At 52.3% G+C, this 18,519-nt stretch overlaps 1 protein-coding gene across 1 annotated transcript in view; it reads left to right on the top strand.

The window, feature by feature from the left end:
* TCERG1L (transcription elongation regulator 1 like) overlaps positions 1-15,186 on the top strand; it is a 55,968-nt gene extending 40,782 nt beyond the window's left edge. Inside the window, exons 8-13 of the mRNA XM_038141487.1 lie at positions 106-260; positions 3,834-3,903; positions 5,219-5,354; positions 10,102-10,191; positions 11,773-11,891; positions 14,265-15,186. Of these exons, the coding sequence (XP_037997415.1) occupies positions 106-260; positions 3,834-3,903; positions 5,219-5,354; positions 10,102-10,191; positions 11,773-11,891; positions 14,265-14,421 (727 nt within the window). The 3' untranslated portion in view covers positions 14,422-15,186. The remainder of the gene's footprint in view (positions 1-105; positions 261-3,833; positions 3,904-5,218; positions 5,355-10,101; positions 10,192-11,772; positions 11,892-14,264) is intronic.
* Positions 15,187-18,519: the final 3,333 nt, after the last annotated feature.

Raw genomic sequence — 18,519 nt, 5'->3', positions numbered from 1 at the left:
GATGTCGCAGTGATGTCCCCGGGCGTCCCCGGGCTGCGGTGCCCCTGCTATGGGCACATTCCTGGTCTGTGGCCAGGCCCTGAGGCTGGTTTGTCCTTGGAGCAGGTGCGTGGTCTGGACCGGAGATGACCGGGTGTTCTTCTTCAACCCCAGCATGCAGCTGTCCGTGTGGGAGCGGCCGCTGGACCTGAGGCACCGCGGGGACATCAAGCGTCTGCTCGAGGACCCCCCGCACAAGCGCAAGCTGGAGGCTGCAGCAAGTAACCCAAGCTGGCCTTGTTTCCCTGCCCCTGAGCCCAGGAGCCCCGGGAGCCGGGGCTGGGCGTGCTCCTGGAGGTGGGAGGCCCCGGGCTGGAGAGGGGGGCCTGGGGGCGTTCCTGAAGGAGGGAAAATCGATGTTCCTTGTAAAATCCTTGTTCTCCCTGGAAGGCTGGGCTGGGGGACTGGGCCTCCTCTTGAAGCAGGTGGCCTCGTGTGGTGGCATTCACGGGGGTCCCAGGACAAGGGAAGAGATGAGAATCTTGACTCCATGTTCCAGAAGGCTGATTTGTTATATTATATATATATTATATGAAAATGCTTTATTAAAACTACACTAAAAGAACAGAGAGAGAGGATCCATCAGAAGGCTGGGCAGGAACAGAAAGGAATGAATAACAAAGGCTGTGGCTGAGCAGAGCCTGAGCCAGCTGCATCCTTGATTGGCCATTAATTAGAAACACCTCCATGGACCAACCAAGGCAGCAGCTGCTGCATCCCACAGCAGCAGAGAGTTCTTGGTTACATTTCTGTCCTGAGGCTGCTCAGCTCCTCAGGAGAAGGAAATCCTGGCAAAAGGATTTTCATGGAAGCTGTCTGTGACAGCCTGGTGCCGAGGTGGCTCTGTGCTGGCTGCAGTCCCTCTGTGCCTCCCTGCCCGAGCTCAGGGTGTGCCTTAGCAGCACATCCCATCCCAAAGCCCTCCGTGGTGAGGATCCCCCAGCCGGGCTGCGCAGGAGGAAATCCCAGCAGGGAGGTTTGGGGGAAAGGTCCCCTGCTCCTGGGAGCTGCTGTGGCCGTGTCAGTGCTCCTGAGGCTCCACGCTGCCCGTGCTGGAGGGGTGTCCCTTGCTGGGGACATCAGCCGTGGCAGTCCTTGGAACTGCTCCCGGTCTTGGCTGGCTGCTGGGGGTTCTTGAATATTCTGGTGGTGGTGGTGGAAGAACAGCCACGTGCTCCAGCTGCTGCTTGCTCCCTAGTGGGGAGGGGGAAAAGCAGGACTTGTGAGGTTGTTTCCAAGCGCTGTGTTTTGTGACTGAATGGGGGTGGTGGCACTGCCAGGCTGCTGCAGGACCTGCCCTGTCCCCCCGGGCAGCAGGGATGGGCACTGGCTTTGATCCAGGGGGATAGCTGCCAGTGAACACCTGCAAACCCCAAATAACCACTGCAAACCCCAAATAACCACTGTAACCACAAAGAACCACTGCAAACCCCAAATAACCACTGCAAACCCCAAATAACCACTGCAACCCACACAAAGAACCCCTGCAAACATCAAAGAACCACTGCAAACCCCAAGTAACCACTGCCAACCCCAAAGAACCACTGCAAACCCCCAAAAGAAACCCCTGCAAGCCCCAAATAACCCCTGCAAACCCCAAATAACCACTGCCAACCCCAAAGAACCACTGCAAACCCCCAAAGAACCCCTGCAACTCCCCAAAGAACCCCCGCAAACCCCAAAGAACCCCTGCAAACCCCAAATAACCAGTGAAAGTCCCACAGAACCACCAGCCCCATGCCTGCAGGGAGATAAAAGTGAGCCGTTTTCAGCTTCTCTGGCAGCAGAAAAGCAGCTCCAAGGAGGGCTCTCTCTCTGTGTCCTCCTGTTGACACAGCCTGTAATTCCATTTTTCTCTCTGAATTGCCATAGCAGGTGCTTGTGTATGCATTTCTGTATAATTTTTGTGTATGGCTTGAAGAGCTTTAGCAGTGGATGAAATTCCTCCAAAGCCTCTCTGCTGAAATTCATTCTTCAGGAGCAGAGCAGAGCTTTTGATTGCAGGATCTGCTGCAGGCTCAGTGAATTCCTGCCAAGGGATGGCCAGAGACAAAGCTGAGGGTCATTGTTCATGCTCTCTATCATTGTTCCTGCTCTGTAATTAATTAACAGAAGAGTCTTAAGCCAGGGCTGATAGGTGCCACTTCAAAAATCTATTTTTTGCTGTGCTCCATCCTTTCCATTTATTATCTCTACCACAAAGATTCGATTCATGCTCCTGGTTTTTTATGGCCATGGCTTCCATTGCTGTTAAATATCTTAATCCTCCCTGCTATAATTGGGCCCTGTGGTTGCTCAGGGTTGGAGCAGTTCATAATTAGTGTAGATTAGCTCTGAGGTGAGGGGGATTATTTGTTACCTCTTCTCTTAGCTTGTAATCTCCAGTAAATAAATAACACAAACGAGCTGAGCGTTCCCTACAATGCTTCCCACATTTATTTAGCTGAGTGGCTGCTGCTGAGATTTAATTAGAATTTTCAAATCAAACAACTTTTAAAAAAATAAAAAAATATGTCAAGCAAAGTTATCCATGGATGTTCAGGGTTGTCTCTGCTGAAGGATCACTTTTTAAATTTGGGCATAAATGAGAAATTGCACATTTCTCAATTACTCCTCCTGCACCAAGTGTTTGTTCCAGGAGACTGATGTGGCTCCTCCCTGATGGGGTCCCATCAGGCCACCCCATGGGGCTGGGGACGAGGAGCAGCTCCTCCAGGGCCCAGAGAGTTGCTCTGCTCTGCTCTGCTCTCTCCCTCAGCTGCTCAAGCTCTGCCTGGCTGCTCGGGCTGAGGAGGATTTTCCAGCTAATTAATAGAAATTAATTCATAATAATTAATGGACATTATGGAGCCACCAGATCATGGAATGGTTGGGTTGGGAAGGACCTCAGAGCCCACCCAGTGCCACCCCTGCCGTGGCAGGGACACCTTCCCCTGTCCCGGGTGCTCCAGCCCCAGTGTCCAGCCTGGCCCTGGGCACAGCTGGCAGAACTCCTGCTGAAACAGTGCTGCTGTCCCTTGCTGGCATCTTGGCCCCGCTGGCACTCGGACGAGAGGCTGCAGCCCAGCCCTGCATCCAGCACGGGAGTGTTTGCAGCCCGTGCTGGGGGCCCTCCAGGGCAGGCACTGCAGGGCTCTGGCTGCTGCCACTGTCCTTTGGGGCTTGGCTGAGGGCTGCAGCTGCTGGAGGTGAACAGGAAAGGCTTTGGAATTCGGATTTGTTCTCCTTGTCTGTGACTGAAAAAGCTCTGAGTCCCTCAGGGACCCGTGCCCAGGCCTGAGCAGGGGGTGACCCTGCCTTGGAGCTGCTCTGCAGCCTCAGGAGCGTGGGGGTTGTGGGATCCCCCAGCCCTGCCAGGTGCTGCTGGAATTCCCGGGAAAGCAGCCTGAGTCTGGCTGATCCCAGGAGGTGAGGTGGGACAGGAGAATTACCTCCAGGGGATCCTTCAGGCCCTCAGCACGGAAATGACTTTGCAGGAATGGCTTCAGTTGCATTTTGAAGGGAAGGGAGGAGGGAGGATCAGGTGAAACAATAAAAAGATTTAAAGCAATCATGTCATGAATGAAAAATGAGGAATTTTTCTGCCTGGAAATGGTCACTTTATTGCTGTGGCTTCCATTTGGATGAAGGCAATTCCGAGGATTTTATAAAATACTTGTTATTTCTAAAACCCTCTGTGGGAGCTGAAAGCCAGGAAATACCTGAGCAGCAGAGACAGGGAAGAGAAGTCAATCAGAGGAATTTGTATCCCCATTTATCTCGTTCAAATCTGATAATGACTTATTTCTTTTCAGCAGACAAGTGTGTTAGCTCTTGTCCAGGGGATGAAAATGATGATCTGAGCATCAAAACCAAGAGAAATAAGTGAGTCCTAAAGTTTCCTTGTCTCTGTCTGAGGGTGGGGAGGGCTGGTAAAAGGAGGGCAAGTTAAAGCAGGCTTGGTTCTGTGTGGGTGAATGATGGCAGCATTCTCCAGGGGTCCAGTCCTCTCCAGGGCCAGGATTCTCTGCAGCCTCTGTTTCCCCTGGACATCACCTGGTTTTGCCTGGGGGCCTCTTCCTTTATCCGATGGTCACAGACAAGGCTGGGGGTTATTCCAAAGGCACTGGGAAAAGGCTGCCCTCCCTCAAGGGCAGCAGTTCTTCCCTGCTCAGGCTCAGAAGCAGCCCCAGGTGCTGCTGCTAGTGGCCTTCACTCCCACGTGTGCCCCACTCTCCTGAAGCACGAGTGAGAAGGCAGCTCTGGGGTGTGCAGACTGCCCAGCCCCTGCCAGGTGCCCTTCTGAGAGGGCAGGCACAGGCTTTGTGCTGGTGAGGCCTTGAGAGGCTGCCCAGAGCAGAGGCTGGGCAGAGGCACAGAGTAAAGCAGGGATTTATTCAAGGATCTCCTCCATGGATCCACCTGGGGCAGCACAAGAGCCCAGCCAGGGCTGCCCCCAAGATGAACCCAAATGGTCCCAAAATGAACCCAAGATGAACCCAAATGGTCCCAAAATGAACCCAAGATGAACCCAAATGGTCCCAAAATGCACCCAAGAGGAACCCAAATGGTCCCAAAATGCACGAGCGCTGCCGGGGTCTCTCCCTTGGCTCAGCTCTGCTCCATTTGCACCTTGCAGTTCATTGTCCCGTTCCAGCTTTAGCCCAGGCACTCCCACCCTGCTTGTTTTCCTCTCTCCAGCCCACGCTGTTTGTGCTCCTGGGCTGAGCTTTGGCTCATTTGTCCTTGGTGCCCAGCTGGAGCAGGAATTGTTTTGTGTCCCTGCTCTGTGCAGAGCTCAGCATCCCCTGCTGTGAGCCCAGCCCCACACACTGAAGCAGCTCAGAATGGGAAACATGGAAAAGCCAGACCTGAGGCAGCACTGGATTGTTACAGCTGTGCTGAATTGGATCCTTTATTGTGATTTTTAGCATGAAAAAATGCCCCCTTTAAGGTGCCCCCTCCTTGGCAAGGGCTGTATGAAGCTGTCGCTTTGCTGCACTTTGAGTTTGGGTGTCAGATCCCTCTGGTGGCCCCGAGTGACCCTCCTGCCCCAGCAGGAGCTGCTGCAGCCCCTCCAGCCCCCTCCAGCCCCAGGTCTGGTGCCCAGCTGTGAGCGTGGGAGGCTCTGGGATGTCCCAAGGATGAAATGCCTGTGCAGGTGAGCGTGGCTGACCCCTGTCTGTGTTGCCCTGTCCAGAACAGAGGAGTGCCAGGCTGCGGGCCCGGCTGGCGCTGAGGAGGAGCAGGCAGGGGAGGAAGGCTCGGCCCCGCGGCTCTCACCGCCCCTGGAGGAGAGGATCACCCACTTCAGGGACATGCTGCTGGAGAGGGGGGTAAGGAGCAGCCCTTCCTGGGACACAGCACCCCCCTGGAGCCGTGCCCTGGCGCAGCAGCCTCAGGAGGAATCAGAGCTGGGGTCCTGTCCCTGAGCCCTGGGGCTGGGTGACGCTGTGGGTGTCCCCGCTGCCAGCCCTGGGACCCTTTCCAGGCAAATCCCCAGAGACACCCCGGGGATGTGCAGAGCAGCAGCTCTGCCACAGCTCAGGGCTCAGGGGACGTGGGGCTGTGGGCACTGAGCTGTCCTGCTCAGCTCTGGGGTGTCCATCACCACCAGCTCCAGGGACTCCAGCGCCGGGGAGCCAGTTTCACTGACTGGCCATCCAAAATCCTGGGATCGTGAGTGGTTTGGGTTGGAAAGGACCTCACACCTCAGAGTGCCACCCTTGCTGTGGCAGAGACACCTCCCACTGTCCCAGCTGCTCCAGCCCCAGTGTCCAGCCTGGCCTGGGGCACTGCCAGGGATCCAGGGGCAGCCCCAGCTGCTCTGGGCACCCTGTGCCAGGGCTGCCCACCCTGCCAGGGAACAATTCCCAAAATCCCATGTAACCCCACCCTCTAGCAGCATAGAGCCATTAATGCTCACCCAGATCCTTGGGGAAGGATGTTCTGGAGATGGTTCCAGCTGTGCTGAGCTGCAGGAGCAGGGAATGCTCTGGGTTTGGGCTCAGGGGGGGACAGGGAGGTGGAAATGAGCAGTGGGTGCAGACTCTCTGCCTCCCTCCCCCACACTGCCACGTGTATCCCATCAAGGGAATGTCACTCCTGTAGGAAGTGCAGTCCAAGGTGGCTCGTGTCAGGCACTAAAGGCTGTAAAATTTATCCCAGCAATCAGCAGGCTTTAAAGGGGGATAATTAGAGCTTCAGCAGCTCAGCGATGCATTATCCCCACGCCAGAGCTGCTTCATTAATACAGCTTGTTATTTATGCTGCAGAAATGCAGAAGGGCCACGAAGGAGCCCCGGGTGAAGACTCTGCTGGCAGATTGGAACTTGGGGGCAATAAGTCAGGATTTGGAAGGATTAGGGGTGTTCTAGAACAGGATTCTCAGGTGTTTCTTTGTAAGATCTGCTCCTAAAATGAAGAGATTTGGGAAATCCACTGTTTGGATCCGCTGATGTTTAAAAATGGGGAGAGAAGAGGTTACTTTGCTTTTACTCTGAACGTTTTCCAACTGTCCAGCTCAGCAGCAGCTGCTTGGCGTGGCTGAAGCACGGGGAGACCATCAGTGCCATTTAAATCTGATTATTTAATGACCACCCCCTGGCCTTTCCTCCGGAAGGAGCTGCTGGATGGAATCACAAAGAGCTCGAAGCAGATGGAGTTTGCCAGTGGAGTTCTGCAGCTTCCCACAGAAATTATGTCAAGAGAAGAATATTTATTGTAGCATTTTAAAAATAGAGGGGGTTTGGGGGAGCTCCAAGACACAGGCACTCTTTATTCTGAAGTCTGGGGTGAGTTTTCCTCTGTCAAAATGTAATCTGGATATTCTTCTGGAAGTTTCAAAGTTTCCACAAAATTCTGAGAGGAAGAGGAAATTTTGAGGTTCCTCCTGGCTCCCTCTCCCACCCAGCATCAAAACATCCACGTTCTAAGGCAGCATTTCCAGGAAAGTCTTCTCCCTCTGGGTGCTCTCAGGGCTTCTGAAAGGATTCCAGGGGGTGGTTTTTGTCCAGGTTCTCCCTTCTTGATCCCGGGGAAAGAGGGGGCTTTGTGTGTGAAGGGTACCTGGAGTGAAATCTGAAACACCAGGTTATTCTAGGCGATGTTTGCCAAATGTGCAGTGCAATAATTGCTAAGCACAAAATCATCAGCTGCAATGATTATGTGATGAACTAGTCTGAGCTTAATTAGCCTTAGCTCAGAGGGGGATTTGTGCTGGGAACAAAGCTGATGTCCAGGAGAGTGTGAAAGACACCAGGAAAAGAGAATTCTTGGTGCTGGAAACCCCAGAGCTCAGGGGGCACAGGGAGGGGAGCTCGGGCTGTGGGAAGGGGGTGCTGGGGGACCTGGCCCCAGATCCAAAGACTGCCTGGGCTTTGGGGATCCCAATGGCCCCAGATCCCAAAGGCAGCCTGGGCTTTGGGGATCCCAATGGCCCCAGATCCCAAAGGCAGCCTGGGCTTTGGGGATCCCAATGGCCCCAGACCCCAAAGGCAGCCTGGGCTTTGGGGATCCCCAAGGCAGTCTGGGCTTTGGGGATCCCAAAGGCAGCCTGGGCTTTGGGGATCCCAAAGGCAGCCTGGGCTTTGGGGATCCCAAAGGCCCCAGATCCCAAAGGCAGCCTGGGCTTTGGATTTTCCACTCTCAAGCCACTCTGAGAGGAAAACGAGTCCACTTAAAGCCACTTTGCTTCATCAGAGCTTTCCTGCTGGAGTGTTAATTACTGTTTAATTATACTTCACATCCTTTTTTTTTTTTTTTTTAGTGAATTCATTCTTTTGTAATTAGTTGGAGTGATTAGAATATTTTATTTCCTTCTGATTTTTCTGTCGCCAGTGAATTAGCAGGGATGTTGTAGGAGCTCTGAACTGGTGGGAATTGTCCCTGCCCAGGAGGGGATGGATCTGGGTGGTCCCTGAGGTCCCTTCCAGCCCAAAGTGCTCCGTGCTTCCATGACTCCACGAGGCTGGAAGCAGCCTGCAGGATGGGACATTCCCATCCCAGTGCCTGTGGTGCTTTGAGGCTGCTCACTGCCAGCCTTCCCTGTGTGCCTCAGCTGGGTCCCAGTTCCAGCTCTGGAGTTAGAATTGTCCTTTTCACAGGCATTGGTGCCTCTGCTGCTCCAACAGCAGCACAGAATGGCCTTTCCTGCCTGCTGCAGGTTATATCCAGCACAGAATGGCCTTTCCTGCCTGCTGCAGGTCCATTCCAGCACAGAATGGCCTTTCCTGCCTGCTGCAGATCCCTTCCAGCACAGAATGGCCTTTCCTGCCTGCTGCAGGTCCCTTCCAGCACAGAATGGCCTTTCCTGCCTGCTGCAGGTCCCTTCCAGCACAGAATGGCCTTTCCTGCCTGCTGCAGGTTATATCCAGCACAGAATGGCCTTTCCTGCCTGCTGCAGGTCCCTTCCAGCACAGAATGGCCTTTCCTGCCTGCTGCAGGTTATTTCCAGCACAGAATGGCCTTTCCTGCCTGCTGCAGATCCCTTCCAGCACAGAATGGCCTTTCCTGCCTGCTGCAGGTCCCTTCCAGCACAGAATGGCCTTTCCTGCCTGCTGCAGGTCCCTTCCAGCACAGAATGGCCTTTCCTGCCTGCTGCAGGTCCATTCCAGCACAGAATGGCCTTTCCTGCCTGCTGCAGGTCCCTTCCAGCACAGAATGGCCTTTCCTGCCTGCTGCAGGTCCCTTCCAGCACAGAATGGCCTTTCCTGCCTGCTGCAGGTTATATCCAGCACAGAATGGCCTTTCCTGCCTGCTGCAGGTTATATCCAGCACAGAATGGCCTTTCCTGCCTGCTGCAGGGTATTTCCAGCACAGAATGGCCTTTCCTGCCTGCTGCAGGTTATATCCAGCACAGAATGGCCTTTTCTGCCTGCTGCAGGTGCATTCCAGCACAGAATGGCCTTTCCTGCCTGCTGCAGGTCCATTCCAGCACAGAATGGCCTTTCCTGCCTGCTGCAGGTTATATCCAGCACAGAATGGCCTTTCCTGCCTGCTGCAGGTCCATTCCAGCACAGAATGGCCTTTCCTGCCTGCTGCAGGTCCATTCCAGCACAGAATGGCCTTTCCTGCCTGCTGCAGGCTCCTTCCAGCACAGAATGGCCTTTCCTGCCTGCTGCAGGTCCCTTCCAGCACAGAATGGCCTTTCCTGCCTGCTGCAGGTCCCTTCCAGCACAGAATGGCCTTTCCTGCCTGCTGCAGGTCCATTCCAGCACAGAATGGCCTTTCCTGCCTGCTGCAGGTCCCTTCCAGCACAGAATGGCCTTTCCTGCCTGCTGCAGGTCCCTTCCAGCACAGAATGGCCTTTCCTGCCTGCTGCAGGTTATATCCAGCACAGAATGGCCTTTCCTGCCTGCTGCAGGTTATATCCAGCACAGAATGGCCTTTCCTGCCTGCTGCAGGGTATTTCCAGCACAGAATGGCCTTTCCTGCCTGCTGCAGGTTATATCCAGCACAGAATGGCCTTTTCTGCCTGCTGCAGGTGCATTCCAGCACAGAATGGCCTTTCCTGCCTGCTGCAGGTCCATTCCAGCACAGAATGGCCTTTCCTGCCTGCTGCAGGTTATATCCAGCACAGAATGGCCTTTCCTGCCTGCTGCAGGTCCATTCCAGCACAGAATGGCCTTTCCTGCCTGCTGCAGGTCCATTCCAGCACAGAATGGCCTTTCCTGCCTGCTGCAGGCTCCTTCCAGCACAGAATGGCCTTTCCTGCCTGCTGCAGGTTATATCCAGCACAGAATGGCCTTTCCTGCCTGCTGCAGGTTATATCCAGCACAGAATGGCCTTTCCTGCCTGCTGCAGGTTATTTCCAGCACAGAATGGCCTTTCCTGCCTGCTGCAGGCTCCTTCCAGCACAGAATGGCCTTTCCTGCCTGCTGCAGGTCCCTTCCAGCACGGGTGGGGAGGGAGCATCTCCAGAGCCTCGCTGAGGAGCAAATCCTCCTGGCCCTGAGGGGCCACCAGAGCTGTGCCAGATTCAAACCCACCTTCAGCCACGCCAGGAGCCCTGCCCAGGGCTGCTCAGCTGGGGAGCAGCTCCTCCCTGCCCATCCTCACCAGGTGCTGCTGTCTGTGCCCCAGGTGTCGGCGTTCTCCACGTGGGAGAAGGAGCTGCACAAGATCGTGTTTGACCCACGCTACCTGCTGCTCAACCCCGAGGAGAGGAAGCAGGTGAGTGAGCTGCGCCCCAGCCCGGCCCTGGCTGCAGCAAACGCCTCCCAGAGCAGCCAGGAGCCTGCAGCAGGTGTCCTGGGAGGGAAAAAGAGTTCCAGAAAATCAGAATTTCCCTGGGGACACTCAGCAGCTTGGCTCTGCCCATGGGGGGATCTCACCAGGCACAGTGTGGGGTTTTAGGGGTCTGGGAGCTGGACTCTGTGTGGTTTGGGGGTCAGGGAGCTGGACTCCATGGGGTTTGGGAGTCTGGGAGTTGGACTCTGTGGGGTTTGGGGGTCTGGGAGCTGGATTCCATGGGGTTTGGGGGTCTGGGAGCTGGACTCTGTGTTGTTTGGGGGTCTGGGAGCTGGACTCTGTGGGGTTTTTGGGGTTTGGGAGTTGTGGGTCCCTTCCCACTCAGGATATTTGTGGTTCCCAGTGCTGTCTCCTTGGACAAGCAGGTGCTCCAAGGTTTGATCACAGCGACCCTTGGGGTGCAGGAACAGCTCCTGGGCCTGGGAAAGCTGGGAATGGGACCTGGGAATAGGAACCTGGGAATGGAACCTGAGAATAGGGAAAGCTGGGAATGGGGAACCTGGCTCCAGGAGGGAAATGGCCCCAAAGGAATGGTTCTACCCCGAATCATTGGGCTAGTGCAGAGGCACTGCTGGATTTCCACTGTTCAGGACCTTTCCCAGGCGTCTGGCAGGGTTTGGTGCTGACCCCTCTGGACACAGCACTGGGGCCTGGCTCTCTGCAAGGGCTGGGTTTTTCTGGGGAGCTCCAAACGATTGTGGGGTTTTGCTGCCTCGGTAATTTGGGCATTAATTATCACTAGGGGTCCCAAAGCCTGCAGATGAGTCTACAGAATTCAGGAGAGATGCAGGGATTTGCAGAGAAGGCGAACGTGCTGTTCCGTGGTTATTTCTCTCCCTTTAAAGTCTTTTGTCATCCTGCAGAAGGAATAATTTTGAATATGGGATCATCCATTTTTTAAATAAACAGGATGAAAAATGAACTTATTCCATATTGTCCCGTGGTTCTCCAGAGAGTTTCCTGTAGGTATTTACCACAGGACTGGGCACATACATCTTCATCTGCTCCCTTTCCAATATCTCCTTTCCTAAGGAAAAAAAAAAAAGTGAAACAAAATAATAAGGAAATACAGGAATGAAAATGTATGAGGAGCTGCCAGGATGGAAAGTGCTGCTAAAGAGCCTGAGCAGGGAGTTTGGGATTCATTTCAGGGAACGGGCAAGGACAGCACCTGGGCATGATGAGTCAATCAAGAGACATTCCTTGGGACCATGGAATCGTTTTATCAGCCTCGCAGCAGCCTGGGCCCGTGGCCGTGGCAGGGCTGGCACTGGCTGGGCTTTGAGGTCCTTCCCACCCAAACCAGCCTGGGGTTCTGGGGTCAGCACCAACACTGCCACCCTTTCATTAAATGCCCAGTTGCAGAGGGCCAGTCCTTGGAGGTGATGGAATAAAAACTCCTGGACACGTGGGGAGGCAGATGAGGACTGCAGGCCCTGGGCTTGCCAAAACCCCCAAAGGCTTTGGCCATAACTCCTTGTCCTGGGCCCCTTCCCTGGCCAGATTTTCGAGCAGTTTGTCAAGACCCGGGTCAGGGAGGAGTACAAAGAGAAGAAGAACAAGCTGCTGTTGGCCAAGGAAGAATTCAAGAAGCTTCTGGAAGAATCCAAGTTATCCCCAAGGTGGGTGTTGCCTTAGGAAGGGTTGGGAAGCTCTGAGTTTTTCAGCCCAGGATTCTTCCTAGCAAGTGGAAGATGCCAGTTCCAACGCTGGGGTGGCATCTCTTCCCTGATATTTTCCAGTCTTCTGTTGTGTTCCTGGGAGAGGAAATATTCCATCTGTCTCTCCCCCTCTCTGTCCCTTCCCCTCTCCCTCCCTCAGGATGTGCAACGCTCTGCACAGCGCATTTATTTTATATTCCTGTATATGCAGTGATTATAGCACACACATTACTTATGGAAAATCAGTACCACAGTGTTCAGTCTCATCCGTATTACACACGCAGGTGTAATTACTCAGAAATTGCCTTTAGTCTTGGGGTTTGGTGGAAGAGAAATATGATTTCTCAAAGTTCCTGGTAATGCCACGCCGTTAAATTCATGGAATGTGTCCGTGCCCGTGGCAGGGGGGTGGAGCAGGATGATCTGTGAGGTCTCTCCCAACCCAAACCCTTCTGTGACTCCACAATTCTGTGATTAAATTAAAATACAGCGTGCAAGGCACAATTTATGTTTTACTTTGTTTCTCTAGTGATGGATCCAGACTCACACAGTGGCAGTGGCAGTGCTTCCTCATTTGTAAATTACATGAAAATAAAGGGGTTTATATTATAAATATTGCTAAATTGCAATAATTAGAACAAAGAAACGACTGTTTTCCCTGATAAAACATGCAGATAATTATTCAGCACAACCTGCGTGGGCACACGGATCCAAACAGCACGTGGGGCTATAGTAATTGTAATTCCAAGAAACATTTTACAACAAAATTAGGGATATTCTGGGCTGATGTCCCAGCCAAACTCTGCTTCCAGCACTGATATTCCCAGTGCCCAGGGGAAAAGCTGTGCTGGCCCAGAGGCCAGCAGCATTTCACCCCCGAAGGGTTTTGGGAGCTGACTGTGACAACAAAGCACTGAGGAAGCTCCTTTCTCTGCCTTGATTTAGGCACACAATGAGAGGAATAAATCCCAAATATTTCCAATAAAAAGCAAAGAGTCACCTTGGGGAAAGGAGCTGGGCATGCAGCCTGAAAGGCAATGAAGGCAGAAAACCCTGCTAGGAGAGAGCTTGCCTTGGAAATACAAAACATGCAGGAGCTGAAATAAAACCTCCTTGTCAGTGCTCTGTGAGCGTGGCATTAATGGCTCAGCAGCCTCCTGCCTACCATGAACCCACCTGACATCCCACCTGAGATCCCATTTGAAATCCCACCTGAAATCCCACCTGAAATCCCATTTGATATTCCATCTGAAATCCCACCTGAGATCCCATCTGAAATCCCCCCTGAAATCCCATTTGATATCCCATCTGAAATCCCCCCTGAAATCCCATTTGATATCCCATCTGAAATCCCATTTGAAATCCCACCTGAAATCCCATCACCTGCAGTCCCACCTGAAATCCCACCTAAAGTCCCATCTGAAATCCCATCTGAAATCCCACCTGAAATCCCATTTGGAATCCCACCTGAAATCCCATCACCTGAGATCCCACCTGAAATCCCATCTGAAATCCCATCACCTGAAATCCCACCTGAAATCCCACCTGAGATCCCTCCTGGAACCCCACCTGAGATCCCACCTGAAATCCCATTTCAATCCCCTTTCAATCCCATTCCAATCCCATTCCAATCCCATTCCAATCCCATTCCATCCCTTGCTCACTGCTCCAGCGCCCAGAGCCCCGCTGCGGGCTCACCTTCCTCCATGCCGGGAGGAAGAGGAGGATTCTGCCCCGGCTGCCGTCCCACGCTCCCGTGCCTGGTTCCTGGCGTGGGGCAGGAGCCCGGCGGTGGCGGGCACAGCCCCAGCTGCCCAGTGCCACCCTGATTTCCTAAGACCTTGCTAAGCCTTCTGATGTTTGCATTCTTGTAACGAACTTCCTCACACACAGTTCTGTAAACAGCTTATGTTTTGCATTCTTTCATGGAGGAGGAGAGAACTGATGGACTCTTGGTCTGTCCAGTGTCACTGCAGAGGTGGCACTGTCACCCTCCAGTCCACTGTCACTTTCCAGTTGTCGTAATACGACACGAAAAGACGACACGGACACTGCTGCTCTCCAGGTGAACAAAAAAGAGAGACCTTTATTTTCTGACTCCAACATTTATAGTTTTCCAAAAGTGACAGTGGATTGGAGGGTGACAGTGCCACCTCTGCAATGACACTGGACAGACCAAGAGTCCATCAGTTCTCTCCTCCTCCATGAAAGAATGTAAAACATAAGTTGTTTACAGAGCTGTGTGTGAGAAAATTTGTTACAAGAATGCAAACATCAGAAGGCTTAGCAAGGTCTTAGAAAATCAGGGTGACAGCCCAGCTCCCTTTTCCACAGGACAACCTTCAAGGAGTTCGCCGAGAAGCACGGCCGGGACCAGCGCTTCCGCCTCGTCCAGAAGAAGAAGGACCAGGAGCATTTCTTCAACCAGTTCATCCTCATCCTCAAAAAGCGGGACAAGGAAAACAGGATACGGCTACGGAAAATGAGATAAGAGCAGCTGAAGCTGGCAATAACGCCGCGTGCCCGGGCTGGGCTGCAGGAAGGGATTCCAAGAAGGAGGAAACGCCCGGGGTCCCGGAGCACCGCCAGGAGTGGGAGATCCCAGGGAAAACTGCCTCGGGACGGAGCTTGGGGAGCAGCCGCTGCCGCGGGAAGGCTGTTCTGCAGGAATGGGAAGGATATTCTGTTCTCGAAGAATTAATGTTTCATATTGAAGCTCTCTTTTGTACAACATCCAGAGTTTGATGCATTTCTAATTGCCATGATATGTCGATCCCTTAATTGTTTTAATTATGCAAATTACTTGTAATATACACAAGTTATGACTCCGATGCAGATTTATAATTAAGCAGAAGCAGATGCCATCCAGAGCAATCTCAAGGCATTTCCATCATTTAGGGGAATTATCTCAAGCAATCTTTTGGCTACTCTGCATTTCCACCAAGCGTGTGGGGTCTGGTGGTCTGCAGGACCCGCTCCCGCTGCTCATCGTCTCTGTCCAGTCCTCTGAGTAGTAGTAATCAGCTATTAATTGTTAACCTTGGTGAAGAGTGTGGAAATCTTGGCACATGTTCCATGGGAGAACTCCCCGACCCAGGACTTGCCGTGGGCAGGGTTCCCCTCAGCCTTCCAACCCCAGTTCTGTGGTGAAGCCATCCCAGTTGGATTTGGGTTCTGTTCCTGTGTGTGAAGAGTCTGCATGAGATTTTTCTCATCATATTTGTATAAATAAATATTTAACTTTTGTAATTAAGAAGCATTTCAAGCCTGTTTTCAGGGGCGAAACTTTTTGAAGAGTTTGTTTTTGTTTTGTTTTTTTTTTCCACAACTCAAGTGGAAAATGCTGTCAGGGATGGGGGTTTTGGGGTGTCTGTGCAGGGCCAGGGCTTGGACTGGATCCTTGTGGGTCCCTTCCAGCTCTGGGATTCCAAGAAATAATGAGGAAAATGACACAGGGCTGGTGATTTTTACTGGAGAGACACAAACCCAGAGGGGGCTCCTGCCCATCAAGATCTGTGTGCAAATTCCAGTGAGATCCATCGGAAATCTGAGGATATTGGGAACAAAGGAGTCACTCTGGCTGCACAGGTAGGATGTGGCTGGAGGGACATCAGGACATCTCTGCCTTTGAGCTGCTCCAAAGATGCTCTGATTATGATTTTTTTTCCCCCCAGGAAACCTAAATTTTAAGTTATTGCTCCTTAAATCCATAGACTTCTGTTTGCTTGGGGTGAGTGGGATATTCTCTCCACCTCACAGTAATTTTTATTTAGGTGCGTGCTGGACATTTTTATAATCAAGGCAATAAAGGAACTTTCTGCTGCCTTGGGAAAATGAGCTTGGAATACTTCAGAGTGCCAGGACAAGGGGGACTGGCCTCCCAGAGCCAGAGGGCAGGGTTGGTGGGATCCTGGGAGGGGATTCCTGGCTGTGGGGCGGGCAGGGACAGGGAAAGGGCTGGCCCAGGCTGGCCACAGGCCAGTCCAGGTGCTGCGTGCCTCCCTCCCTGCTGCAGCCTCCAGCTGCTCCGTGGTTCACGTCCCTGAGGGATCTCCTGAAGTGCTCCTGCTCCGGCCACTGCCCTGAGCTTTTGGATGTCTGCCTTTTGTTCCGTTGTAAAGGTGGAACAACATGCCAAGGAGTGGAATGGATTTAATCATTTTGAGTGGTTTTTAATGTTTTTTTAGTGGTTTTTAATGGTTTTCAGTTCAACCAAGAGCACTGAGAGACAGCCCTGAGACCTCCCCAGACAGCCAGGCCAGGACACGGAGAGGAGCAGCTCCATTTGGAGTTGGTTGGACCACTGGGGAGGAGAGTGAAGCCAGGGTAGCTCCAGAAGGAGCTCAGGTTTGCCTCCCCAAGGACGAGGCACTGAGAATTGGGAAATTGTCATGAAAAGCGAGATGAAGGTGGAGTGGGCTGCCCGGGGCTCGAGCTGGCTCCTCGTGGCTTCTCGTGCCAATGAAATGCTAATAATGGCTTTGCTTGGATAAGGTCAGCAGCAGTTTGTGTGCTGCCATCCTTGGCTGCCTGGTATTGGGCTGAGCCCGAGATAAATAGGAGGAAAAATCAAAGGTGATAATGGTAAGTGGCTTTTCTTCGTTTAGGTACAATGCAAAACCCTGAGGGAACAAACTGTGCACGATGCGGGCAATGTGAAGATGTGCAAAAGTGGATTTTGGGAGGTTTTGGTCAGTTTGGGATGGTTTTTTTTTCTCTGCTTTTCAGCCTTCCAGCAAAGGCTACAGATGTTTTAGTGGTGGAGCAAGAGTTAAAGCCATTTTGGTTCTCTTTTTGAAGTACTTTGTGATTTTTTTTTTCAACTTAGTTCTTCATATTTTGATGTCTCGGCTTGGGTTTATTTGGTAAATATTGCTTCCATGCCAGTCCCCTGGGAGCAGGTTTCCCCATGCTGTGATCATTGCTGGGAGAGCTAATCCCGAGCAGAAATGAAGAGAAGTCAGAGCAATGAGAACAAATGATGGCAGAGCTCCCGGGGGACTCCGGATTTGCTCCTCTGGATTCACAGCGAGGGGCTCTGGCTTTGCTTCTGAGAGCAATTCTGGCTGATTTCTGCTCAGGTGCCCCTGGAGTGTCCCTGCTTTGTGTTTCCCTGGCACTGCTGCCTTTCCCACTGAACTCTCCCTCTTTCCTCTCCTTTCTCCTGGATCCAGGCACTTTTCCATGGGTTCCCTCCACCTGAGGTTGTTGTGTTTGAAGTCTCCACACTGGGCAGGGAAATGGGAGAAACTGGGAATGCAGAAATGCAGAAATGATGTTTCTCCTTGGAAAGGGAAAGCTCTGTCCCCTTTCCAAGGAAAAACATCATTTCTGCATTCCCAGCATTCCCAGTTTCCCTTCCCAGAGAGAGACCTGGAGCTGGCTTGGAGCTTTAGGAGTTTGTGAGAGGTTCCTCTCAGACAGGGAACTGGGTCCAGCCCTGCCTGGATGCTTCACATTTGTAAAAATTGCTCTAAATGAAACTTTTTCAGCCTACAGCTGCTTTTTGATCCCTTGTGTTTCCTTACCCAGGTGCTCAGCAGGGCTTGGCTTTGGGACAGAAGCAGGGATTTATTTTTGGGGTTTTTTTTATTTTTTTACAGTCAGAGAGCTGATCCTGTGCTCTCATCTCCACTGCAGACCCCAAGCCCATCCCTTTTCCTTCTCCTTCTTTAACATGAGTGAATAATTTGCCAGTATTTAATTCTGAGGGTAATTTTCAAGGTGAATCATTGAATGGTCGGGCTTGGAAGGGACCTTAAAGATCATCTCCTTCCCCCAGTGCCTTGTGCAGCTGATCATTTTGGAGTTAGCTGCTGATAAAATGAAGGGTTTGATTTAAAAAAAGGGCAAAGAAATCTTTGCCAATTCACTGAGCATTCTCTGAACACTCCTCTTCTTTCTCAGCTTGTTATTTATTTAGAGAGAAAAGCCCTGGCTTTGTAAATTCTCCTGCTTGCTTGAGCTGCACAATCCAGGCAGGACACAGAGTCTCCAGCCCTGCTGGGACATTTTGGAGCTGGAAGGACTCACTGAAATCTCTCCAAATGAACTTTTCCTCGTTTACCTGTTGGAATCAACGTGGCCATCGCTGGTTTTGAGCCAGTGACACCCGGTGGGGATCAACCATCCAAATTCCCAGAGCAGCTGGGGCTGCCCCTGGATCCCTGGCAGTGCCCCAGGCCAGGCTGGACACTGGGGCTGGAGCACCTGGGACAGGGGAAGGTGTCCCTGCCACGGCAGGGGTGGCACTGGGGGGGCTTTGAGGTCCCTCCAACCCAAACCAGTCAGTTCTTAGACCAGGCTTTACCCCATGAAACAAAATATCTTTTTTTTTTATATATATTTCTCCTTTTTCTCCTTTGAAGAGAAAAGCCTTTCCCTGGCATCACAGCAAAGCTGTGCTTCTGCTTGGAACAGGCACTGCCTGCAAAACAAGAATTCATTTAACTTTAAAGAGCATTTTTAATAAAGAGCTTCTCCATCTGAGGGGGCTGCGAGTGTAGGCACGGTAGGCTGAGACTTTCAAGGCCCGTGTTTTGTTTGTATTAAAAATAATTTTCCCCTCAGATGTGATGTTTTTCCTCCT

Source organism: Motacilla alba, chromosome 6, assembly GCF_015832195.1.
Source record: "Motacilla alba alba isolate MOTALB_02 chromosome 6, Motacilla_alba_V1.0_pri, whole genome shotgun sequence".
Taxonomy (NCBI): domain Eukaryota; kingdom Metazoa; phylum Chordata; class Aves; order Passeriformes; family Motacillidae; genus Motacilla; species Motacilla alba.
The sequence above is the reverse complement of the archived record's forward strand: the minus strand, read 5'-3'. Positions and strand labels throughout refer to the sequence as shown.